A 12268-nucleotide genomic window follows, 5' to 3' on the forward strand; every position below is an offset into this window, starting at 1 on the left:
AACATGCAGGGATGAGCAGCATCTATGGAACAGGCTGTCTGACCTTTCCAAGAGCCTTGTCTGCTCCAGGCTGGCTCCTGCAAGGCACAGGTGCCACAGACACACCTTGTTATCCAGCACGTGGGGAACCTGCTCTGCCACACTGGCAGCAGCATGTGGAAACATTTCCTATTCTGTGCTTTTCTCAGAAAGTGTTTAGTAAGAAAAATGTTGGAGGAAATCAGCTGATCAACCAACCAGCAAATTAAAATAAAGCTTGAAATTCAATTAACTGCAGCACTGTTATGCATTATGTATAGTACATTTTAAAAATTAAATATGACACAGAGGGATAAATCTGGACACCCCAGAGAAGAAAACAAACTAAACCTAGAGCATATTTACAGCTTTAGGTAAGGTTCTGTAAGATCAACATTAGAGAATGAAATTCCTTTTCCATTCAGGAACTGCATTAATACAATGCTTGCCTTTCCTAGTAATTATTTAGTAATAGCCAAGATAAAGACATTAAGAGTGTTTTATAATCACACAGTGGGGTTCAATACTGATTCTCTCATTATCAAATCTGTTCAACATACAAGTCAAAACATGATTTTTCTAACCAACTACATTCTTCACTTTGGCATTGTAATCCAAGCTTCTGATGTCAGAAATGATTATGAGAAATTCAGAGAGAGTTTGCTGACTATAAATATACATGCACCAGTCCAAAAGGGAGCCTCTCCTTCCTATGCACATTGCTCTAATAAATAAAATAATTAAATAAAATAATCTTTGGCCTGCCTCTACCCATTCAAAGCAGCCTGTTGGACCTCCAGGTCATGAAGAAGATAAAGCCACACACAATCTCTGTCCTTGGGGCTCTGCAGGAGCAGAGTGGACATAAGAGATGACCCATTTGGAGCAGAAGAGACATCCAGAGGTGCTTTCCAACACAAATCATCCTATAACCTTGCAAACCCAAATCTGGAGTGCAGAATTTGTCCTGGGGGTCAGACAGGTTGTCACAGAGGATGTCATTTTTCCTGTTTATAGCTACAAGGCTATCTTGTAAGGAATTAATAACAAGGCACAGCATCACACAAATTTGGTGTATTAGCTGCTCAAACTGTCTGACCTTGCCAAGTCAATGACTTTATTACTGGACATACAGAATATATATGATGGCTGGGATCTGAGCAGTGACATGAGAAGGCAGGTCAAAGGCTGATGCAACACTACATAAAATTAAACCCTGAATAAGCAAAAGCTGAAATAAACCTGAAAACTGTTTCTTAAACAGCTTTTAAATCACTGTGCTCAAGCTTTACTTAATGAGTAAAGTTTTCTGTGATATGTAATTTCTCTTTCAATTTGTTCAACTTCTTTTGCTCCATAAGTTCCCTACTGTTACCCTATCTTATTATTTTCACAAACTGAATTTAATTTTGATTTTTTATTTTGTCTCCCTTCAAGTTCCTTGAATATTCCTTGACTATTAGTTTATAGTACCTTTAAGTATTTTTGTGGGGTTTTTTTAAGGCATTCATAGTGCTGCTTTAAGAGCTACATTAGCCACACTTACAAAATCCATGTCAAATCTTTCAAGACTCTATGAGCCCACAGAGCAATATTTCTGTTCCTAAAGGCAAATATGTACTGCTATACTTAAATAAATAAAATCCATAAGCACACTGAGTGCAAAACAACACAGTGAGTCAACAAAGAAACACAGCAACAAATAATCAATATAAATGAATCTATAAATGATCAACTGGTGATCTCAATCTAAATAACTGCTAAGAGAGCAATGCCTCCCCAGGAAGAAATGAGACATTTTACCCTGGTATTGAACATTGACTTTTCAGAGAGAATGACCACAGCTTTATTTGATAGGTATCTCTGACTTGGCATTATTTAATCTTTAATATCCCTTATGCTTACCCTTTCCCCGAAAAATGGCCTCAGCTCAGTTTGCTGGGCTGGGTTATAAAGCATGTCTCACTAAAATATCTCAGCATTTTTTCATCATTTTGCCCCCTGGCTTCCTGCAACTCTCATTCTGCATCTACTTATCTCTGCTATCTCTTTGCCCTGACAAAGCTGTGTTCTGGGATTAAATCCTAGGCCACCAAAACATTCATAATATTAGGTATTTGCAGTGATGAAAGTGAGAATAGGCTCTGTCATGCAGCCATCATCAAATCCAGCATATTTTCTAGTTTGTGCATGGGAGGATGGCAAGGGCACGTGAAGTACAACCTGTACTTCACAACTGTGAGACAAAAGAGAAAGCACCTCTGAGGAAGCCATTCTTGCAGCTATGATTAAAAAACCCAACGTTTCTGTTATATAACCAAAGACTGTACTAATAAATTACTAATTGTAAACAGCATCTCTCTGTAATATCTGGGTTGGCCATTTCTGTCCTGTCACATCACAGTGCTCATTTCCTTGGCACTAATCTTGGCCAAGCAGATGTTCTGAGCAGTGCAGGCACAGCCAGGACAGCAAGCTCTGGCCAGGCAGTTGTGTTTCTTTACTCAAGTTGAAAGCAATATATTTTAACAGCTCCTGAGGAGCACTACCAGCATGTGTGAAAAGCATTTCCTCAGACCCATCCTAGATTGTGCTGTGCAATTTGCATTAACAACCCAAAACGTGCCCTGAAAGCACAACTCCAGTGACACATGGAAGAAAAAATTCTGTGATCCTCCCTGTCCCTGTCTCCTGCCAAGGCTTCAGAGTGTGCTCAGCCTGGTAGCTGAGCAAGAAAGGTTTTCAACTGCAAGAGCTGAGTATGGCTGGCCAGGGGCTCTGTACAAATCACAAACGGGACAGGGCTGCTTGGGAACGTGCCTTGAGCTGTTTGATTTTCCAGCACCAGTCTCATTACATTGTTATGGCAATGGGAAGATGCCACCAGCTCACATCCCAGGCAGCAGACCAAGAATTTAATGTTACAAGTTACTTTATAAGTTATTTGACCAATCACACAAAGCAAAAGCACGCTGACAGTAGTTCTATCCAACCACTAGAAGCACATGTACCTTTGGTTAAAAAAATGCTTGCTTATTTCAAATACAATACCTGCTTGTAAGCCTTAAAACACAAGGCACAGAGCTCTATTAATTATCTTCAAACTTCCTAATATCTTGCTAGGTAAACTTTTCTGTAGCTTACGGAGTTATTCTAGACAAGTGTTAATACACAGACCATTGTTCTATTTGTCTTTGCTTTTCTACTTTTTAAATAATTTTTCTGCTGACCAATCTCATGGCTGCTGCTTAGCTCTAATCACAGTTTTGCTGTCTCTGGGGCCTGTCTTTTGCAGCTTTCCCAAAACCCTCTGATTTTGTAGATGGCCACACTAAGCTGAGCACATGACAGCACTTTGGGAGTCATGGGAACATTGGGCTCACTCCAGTTTGAATTGCTGAGTTTCATGGTATGAAAATGTCCCACAGACAGAACTGCCCAGGCTGTGAGCCTGCCCCTCCACGTTGAAATCCTCCTCCTCTCCTTCTCCCAAAATCTCTGCTAGGCAAAACAATAGTACATTGGCTTTTCCTGGAACAGATCTATGGATCAAGCTCTGGTTTTTGACTCAGGAAAAGCCCAGGAAAACGATACCCAAGGAATTTCATGTCAGAGTGCTCCTGTTCTTTGTGGCATTAAGCACAGAGCGCAGCTGGAGCAGCTCGTCTCCAGGAGAACTGTCCTGGTAACATAATGAATCTCACACCTTTGGACTGTGGAACAGGGAAGGGACACTTGCTAGGCTAAAAAGCCACATCTGAATTTTCTGGACACAGGCACCAAAATTCCCAATCCTAGCACCTGTTTTTTTATGGAATGAAGCCAGATTATTTTTCCTAAAACTCCTCAGAGGTAGCATCAGACAAGCTCGTTGAGCTACTACCACGCTTTTCTCACTCAGATTGACTGATAGCAGTCAATAAGAATCACTGAATGTGTGACATTTAAAATATGACAGGCATATTCTAAAATTTAATTATTGCCCCTAACTGACACCTATTTTCAATGCAAATTTAAGAACAGAACCTTCTGTCATCAGCTAATCTTGCAAGATGCAGCATTCCCTTGGTTTACATTGATTTCAAGTGAATCTGATTGCAGTGATTGGCAGCCAGATGCCCTCTGCCTCTCAGAGGTTCCAGCCTTGCATGATTCTCCCTTTTTCAGTCTGGCTTTCCAAAATGTCTAGCAAATTTGATTTCAGCGAAGTCTGGACAAGACAAAGGCTGTGGTTTTCTGACTGCACAAGCAATAAACAAATGCAAGACAAAAAAATCAAATGAAATGGAAGCTCCTGCTTTTAGAGTACAACTCAGAGAGAGAGAAATAGAAAACCAATGGGTGCATTAGACAGGCACTTCAGCAACCTATTTTGATGAATCCTCATCTATGGAATCAGAATCAAAAAGACAACCTGAATTAGGTGTGGAAGAACTTACAAACAGGAATGAACAACAGACTTCATCCAAGCTCTTACAAACTGACCCATTTGAGGGAAGAAAATAAGTTGATATCAACACCTGAAGGATAAAATTTTATGCAAACTGTACCATGTACAGATATTTGATGCAAAGATGAGACTTCTACTTCCAAGTCAGAAATCCTAATAGACTTTTTTTTGTCTGACTCTTACACAAACAAAGGAAAACTTCTTTGGTACAAGTGGAAAAACTACATAAATTAACCATTTATTTCCCTATATCTTATAGTCTGTGAATAACTATTTTTCAGGTTCTTATTTCAAATTCTAAAAGAAGGACATTTTCATTTGCTTAATTAACTGCCAGACCCTTTGGCAATTCAGTCCTTTCTGTGGCCCTGAAGTGAATATATTATTTCAAGTTTATGCAGAAACCTGAAATTTATCTTAAACCTCATGTGTCTTTAAGGTCAAATAACAGTGAGGAATAAATGACTAATAATACTTTCATGTGCAACATAGGCACGAAAGGTGTGGTGCAAGCTTGCTGCTCTCATAGTTAAGTAATTTTTCTTTAATTTTTCTTGTATCTTCTTGTATCTTCTTGTATATGATAGCAGATAAAAATAGCATCAATATCTATAAGTTTCAGTGTGAGTATCAAGACACTATTTTCACGTGAAACATCTTTAAACCCATCACAGCTTTTAATTTCCACAGGAAATAACAGTCCAGGGTTTTGGTTTTTTTCCCTACAGGAAAGTCTAAATATTTAAATTACCATATTTTTAATGTACTGACATGTTGATGGTCAGATGTTCTTTGATGCTCACAGATAGATTGGCAGAAATCAGAGCAGCATAGGGGCTTACAAAAATGTGGTATTTATGTTTGGCAGCAATTACTTTGTGAAAAATGCAAGGTGACTCTTCTTACGCTCCTTCTTTCTTCTTTTTTATATTTTTCTCCTCCAACTTTGGCATGAATCAAAAGAGCTAAAAACTAATTTAACATGACAAATGCTTTCATCACTCCCTTAACCTCTGAAGTGAACACTCTGACAAAGACAATATGTGTGCTATATGCTTTCCTTTTGACACTTTATAAATTACTTTCCTGTAACTGGGTTTTACCAGCAGCCCAATATCTTCAGCATGTCCTAATTTGAATGGCTGCTTCTACATTCTTCATATGTCAGCCCTGGATAATAGGAATTACTCCTGGGCTCTGTGAAATGGTGCAGGAGTCTCAGGGAGGAATGGGACAATTTCATTTCCATCCTGCATGCTGTAGTTTACCAGAAGGCTGTGCAATACTAGCATATAATACTCTGAATTTTGCTCACATCTGGCTATTGAGGAAACAGGGAACAGTGACCAACCTGGCTTTAAATGTGCAGCCACCCCTGTGAATGCCATGTAATGGAAAAGTTAATTGAAGTGACTTTTCTCCTATTCTCTACTATTAAAAACAGTACAACAATTGGCCATAGAAACATCTTAGAGTGCTCTTTCACACACCCCATCTGCACTTTGTTGCTCTCTAGTCCTTTAATAAGATGACCAAAACTCACCTGCTTTATTTTCAACCTGGTGAATTTGATCTGTGTTAAAGTTTCTGCAGAAACCTTGCCAGTGCCAAGGAACTCAGACCTGTTTGTCTGAGAGGGAAAATGTCTGCACACAGAACCCAACCTATCCTGCACAAATGGGTGCCCTAGCACCCTGCACAATTTTCTCCCAGACATCAGTCAGGGTAATTTGCAGAGAGATATTTAGAAAATTTCAGATAATAATGGTACTGACTGGCCTAAAAAGAAGAATCTACCTAAAATAGCCAGACTTTAATGACATATTATGATATAAACAATCAATCTATATGCAACTTAAAAAAGAAAATAAAACCCCAAGTTACCTTCTAACAAGGCATATTGCCATTATTTTGACAAATGTTTAACTTAACATCTCAGTAGTATCTTTATTTAACATCAATTATGTAGTGTGGCAAAAAGTTCCAAAGGTTATTTATGCACTATGAATTTATTTTTAGAGCATTAAACATACTGCTTTTTAATTTCATTCATTGTATTTTTAGTTGTGTGTTGGAGGAAAGGCAATAGGAATGCCTAATAATTTTTAAAATATTTTTCTTTTCCATCAGTTATGGCTTTTTTTTCAACTTCTCCTTTAAATCACCCTTATTATTATTTTTTTTCATGCCAGCCATAATCTTCTGTAATCTCAAAGCCCCATGTTTAAACATGTGGACATCATTTTTTTCAATGATCCACCTATATCAATTCTCTCTTATGATAAGACAATTCATTTAGAAATCCTGAGGAGTATAAGAACTTCAAAGTACTCTTTGAATATCATTTACCCCATATTTGCCATCACTGCCTTTTGCATTTGGTCCTGCAAGAGTCTGGACCAGCATTGACACAGTCACATTCCCACAGATTCCCTGACAAACCTAAGGGGCAGAACCATTGGCTGCAAATTTTGATGAATTTTTTTTACTTTTAGCTAATGCAACCCCAGTGATGGAACCTCTGCTATGCTAGAGTGCAAGAAATTTTCTTTGTGGACATGTAAGGCAGAAATACAATAGCAGCACCTTCAAAGCCTTTCCTTTTTTCAAATCAGGAGATGATTTAGCACCTTAAGTCACACTGTTGGAGGACAGCAAGGGTTAGTTTATAGCTGATGGTCCTACTCCTGCTCTTTGTCATGTGCAATGAATTGTATAATTTTTTGCTGAGAGTGAAGGAATTAATTTAATAAATGGCCTACCAAAAGCACTTCACTTTTACCTTTCTTCTCATGCATCTAAGGCTACAGCACTGCTTTTTTGTTTTTTTCTTTTCTCTCTCTTCCATCACTTTAAATTATGATCAAAGTGGATCTATCAAGTTTATTCATAGGATTAATTTCAGCTATTTTCTGGTTGTGACATGTACTTATTCTTTCCTATGTATGGCATGAAGCTTGTCAGGTAACTTCTCATTATTTAAACCTTGAGCTAACACTCTCTCCTAAACCCTTCTTTGTTGTGTTCACTACCAGCTCTATTGTGCTCATCATTCTTTCAGCTGGAAAGAAGACCTCAAAAACTTCTGTCAAAATGGATCAGTTATGTCGTTCCTTGAAATGATAGATCATTCATCAATTATTAAGAGTCAATACATTTCCTTACATTCTCTCTTGTCTTAAAAATGAAAGTGTAAAAAGCAATAACCACGTTGCAAAGATTTGCTTAAGATTACAGCAACCTAAATACCAAGGAAAAACCACATTTCATAATCCATCACTTCAAAGTTATGCACATGATTAAAATGTTCAACTTGCAGTATATCATTTCCCATGTGCATAATCACTCTAACAGGGAGCTGCTGTATGATAACTGTCAACTTCAATGAATTATGTGCCTTCCAATCTTTTCATTTAGACACCAAACTAAGCTTGTTATTCTTCTGAGGCTTTCTACAGGGAAAATACAGAAAGATGGTTAGATCTGTAGTACTCAGTGTGCTGGGATGTAGGTCTGGCCTAAACAGACAGCAGGGATAGGCAGACAGTTCTCTCCTATTATTGTATAAATTAATCATATATGGAAGCTCATTAGTATGAAAAATGGGGTTTTCTTAGAAAATGGTGTCTATCCTGAAGAGTCAGGTTATATAGGATCAAAGAAAAAAGAAGAAAAAAGAGAGAAAATTCAGCGCATCTTTATATAGATCTTTTGAGTGCTATATGTGAGAATAGTTTCAGAGAGGAAATAAATCCCACAAAGAATAGGTCTGGAAAGTATTAACAGAAAATATTGTCAAGCTACCATAATTTTGCCATTTACTCAAAGAGCCTAAAGAGTGGGCAGCACTTCACTGTCATCAGCATATTGTTAAAGGCACTGTAAAAGGTACAAATACACTGGTAGTTTGTGCAGACACCTAAAAAAAGACCTCTACAACAACAGAGAATGAGAGAGACCAGGGGAGGGTGAGGAAGTCAGAAATTAATGAAATTAACTAAATTAAGAAAGACAAAATCTCAGCCGTTTAAAACATCTCAGAAACCACAGAAAGGATTGGAACCAAGTGTGGTCACTATTCACATATGAATCATGGGAAATAAACACAACATTCAGGGTTTCTATATTTTTCCTTACAAAATGCTAAGGATGAGTGGAATATAGAAAAGAACTGCATGCAAAATGGAATCACCTTATGATTCAAATGTAACGCCACCAGGATTTAGGCACACAGACCAATATAGACTGAGAACTAGAAATCAAAATATTTTTTTTTTTTTATCTAAAGGCAGAATTGATGGTAATATCTGAATTCAAATGCCACTGGCTTCTGTTCCTTATATGAATTCACCACCTATAATTTTTTTTTTCCAAATACTTTTTAAACATATGTCACTACATCAAAAAGCCATTAAATCCCTCTGTTTGGACCATTTATGAGATGTGCATATCTGACACCTAAAGTTAACACTGCACGTTGAGAATCCTGAATCAATTTCTTGCTTCCACTGCTCTTACAACAGTGAACGTGACTGGAACATTTGATTTTCCCTCATTAATCAGTATAAGGAATAATAATATTCTTTGCTCACTGCGAACACACATTTTTAAAACACATCGACCATCCTTTCATGTGCTGAACTCTCATGTTGTGACACAGCCATGTGATTGGAGAGAGGAAACACAGCCTTACCTATGAAATATGCTAGCAAGATGGCAAGCAGGACTGCAGCAGCAATTGCAGATAAAGCAGCACATTTCCAGCTACAGTACTTGGAGGGCTTTTTCAGCTTGAATGCATTCCTGGAGAATGTATTTCTAGGTAACAGCCTGGGAGGTGGAGTGTAAACTGTTCCTGAGGTCAGCGGGTAACCAGGGGAAGAACTGCTGAACAGTGGAGTAGTTCCAGAAGATGTCTTAAACAAGAAATGCCTGAAAAACATAAAATGGAAGAGAGTTGAAAATGGCAAGTCCTGCAGTTAAGAGAGAACATTTCCTACTCCTGTACCATTCCAGCTGTCACAGCCTGGTAAATTCAACAAAAAAAGATTTTGTAGGAACATATAGAGAAATGAAAATTCTCCTTTTTTTTTGCTACCAGATCCTAACAACTGGCAATAAAATACAGTGTCAGGATATCTTTCTTAATCTTTTCTGGAATTAGATGCAACTTGACCACATACCAGCTAAAACACCAGCATGACCCATGTTTGGGAGCTCCCTCTGTAATCCACCACTCAAAAAATGTCTTAAGAACACCAAACTGAGTGTCATTTACACTCTTGGCAAAAGCTCCCAGCAAAACCACTGAGAACATACTGAGCAAAACCCATAGTCCTGTAGGAAAAGATCTTGCCAGAATTAGAATTAACCATGATTTTGTGCTTTAACAGTACGCAGGTTTGGTTTGAACAGCTAATTACAAACAGCACATGACCCAGCAGATAAAACCAGGATTTCAGCTGCCCATACATTGGTTAGGAAGAAAATAATAGAATACACTCAAATTAATCTCAGAAAATGCTGTCAACATATTCCAGACAGAGGAAATGGAGAAAGCAAACTGGAAGACTGATTTCTTTACATTAACTTCTCACAGTCAGGAAGAACCGACTACAAACAGTTCCCAGTAAACAATAAAAACAGAAGCACAGAATAAAGGCTGTGGTCTTACAGAAATTCACTGGGTTTAGGACAGAGAGCTCTGAAGACTTGCTCCATACCCTCTCCCTTCACAGCTCTGAAAAACAAGTGCTTCTTGGAATCAAACAGAATGAAGACACTCCGTAATCTCCAAAATCAAAATCACAGCCTAAAATAACCCAGGTCTGACTTCCAATGTAAAATATGTTGAACATTTTTATTCAGATACAATCCAGCATGTCACTCTCAAACCACCTGTTAGAGCTTTAAAATCCATGTCACTCACTGACAACAACAATTTGGAAGTTGGAGGCTGAAATGTGTTTCCCAAGTCTGCTTTCCAGCCCACCATCATGAATGTGCCTACTGTCAAGCATAGATTAGTGTATACCTATTCTACAGAATACCACAAGTGATTTTAAAGGCATTTTTTTTGAAATATTTGTTTCTAAATAAAACCCAGAGCATAAGAGATTGCACAGAACTTGCATACAGGTAAAAGACAGTAAAAGGAAGGCTGGCTAGGCTCCCCAGATTTCTGATTACATGTTTCCATTTGAAGACAACCTCTTAAAATATGTTTTTGTGGGTTTTTTTAATAAATCAATTATAAACTCTATTAATGAACATGAAAAATCACTTTGACATTGCCTTTGTTATTGATTTTAAACTTCAAGTGGCCTTGTACATCCCTTTCAACAGTGGCCAAAATCTAGTTTATTGTAGAAAATACACAAAAACCGTGGCAATATCTATCCACTGTTACAACTTTTTCTTTGTGCTTTGGAGGCTTCAAATATACAATCAAACTCAGATTAATTCCAACCAGTTACTTCACAGAAACATTGGGAGTTTTTAACAAATAAAGCCACACTTCTTTTTTCTTTATCAGTGAGGGATATTAGGGGTTAGAATCCTTTTCTGCACATCATAGGTGATCTATGAAAAAAAGCAATAAAGGCAAACGCTAAAAGACTTCCCCTTAAAATTAGCAGCCTTTTAAATTATAAAGAAAATCTTTCAGCTAAAAGAAAGCAAGAAATAAAGAAAACCTGATATCTTGAATCCTTTATTTTGAATGGTTATTTACTTTGCAACAGTTCAATTAAAGTCACTGATGGGAAAACAATGTTGTGGGGCTGATTGTGCCACACCAGATGTATTGACTGTTCTGCTCCTTCTGTCTGGGCAGAACCTGATTAATTGGTCAGCAGAAGCAGGTTTGGTCCTTTCCAGCTGCTCCCAAGTGTTGGAACACAAGATCACTTCCATGGTCGGATCCAGGGAGTGAAATGACACCGAGCACGAGGAGCAAGGGGGAGCCAGGAGGGAGAGAGCCCCAGTGAGACAAAGGCAGGCAGGAAAGCTCCTCTCTCATCCAGGATAACTCTGCCTCATCCCAGGAGTCCTTCTCCTCTGAACCCTCAGGGCAGGAGTAACCCTCTCAGGTTTGGACAGAAGGGTCTACAACAGACAATTCTCACCCTTTCCCTGCCCCAAAGCAGATCTTTCAGAACCAAACTCGAAATTACAGTCCTTGGAACTGTCTTTATCTGAAATGCCTTTAAACCCAGGAATTTTATGTCCTCTTTAGCTGAGAAGGCAGCTACAGCACCAACAGAAATTTTAATATAAAGCATTGTTAAAGTAAACTCAGATATATAATGAAACTCTGCTCCCATTAAAATTGAATTAATGAATATCCAGATATGCTTTAATAGAACATGTCAATCATATCCTGTTGCATGTGAGAAGACAAAAAAAGTAGAACAAAAAAGCAGCTCCACTGTGATCCACTTTGAGATACATCAAGTATATAAAGAAAACTAAAACACTTATCCATGCAAACAGGATCTCTATGATATTGTTAAAACTAATCAGGACTTGGTAGAAGAAGAAAAAGCTGACTGAAAAGGAGAAGATGTCATTCTCAAAGCAAAAAAGAAAGAATGTCATTGGATAAACCCTGAATTTTGTCACATTTTGTCCTACCCAGGCATTTCAAAAGCTGAATGTTCATTGTCTCAATATGAGAACACCTGACAAAGTGCAGCTATCAGACATCTTGCCACCTGAAAGTACACAAGTTCTGCCTTCAAAAGTTAAAAAAGACATTTAACTAAGATGTGTTAAATGTCCCCCAAGACACTTTGGAAA

The 12268-nt window shown here is 38.0% G+C and overlaps 1 protein-coding gene across 7 annotated transcripts in view; it reads right to left on the minus strand.

Moving 5' to 3' along the window:
* The window catches only part of TENM2 (teneurin transmembrane protein 2), a 480673-nt gene that overhangs the window by 154451 nt on the left and 313954 nt on the right, over positions 1–12268 (minus strand). For all 7 annotated transcript variants that reach the window (XM_058815456.1, XM_058815455.1, XM_058815450.1 and 4 more), the window contains one exon: positions 9162–9400. In XM_058815456.1, the coding sequence (XP_058671439.1) occupies positions 9162–9400 (239 nt within the window). The remainder of the gene's footprint in view (positions 1–9161; positions 9401–12268) is intronic.

This window comes from Ammospiza caudacuta, chromosome 16, assembly GCF_027887145.1.
Source record: "Ammospiza caudacuta isolate bAmmCau1 chromosome 16, bAmmCau1.pri, whole genome shotgun sequence".
In the NCBI taxonomy this organism is placed as follows: Eukaryota; Metazoa; Chordata; class Aves; order Passeriformes; family Passerellidae; genus Ammospiza; species Ammospiza caudacuta.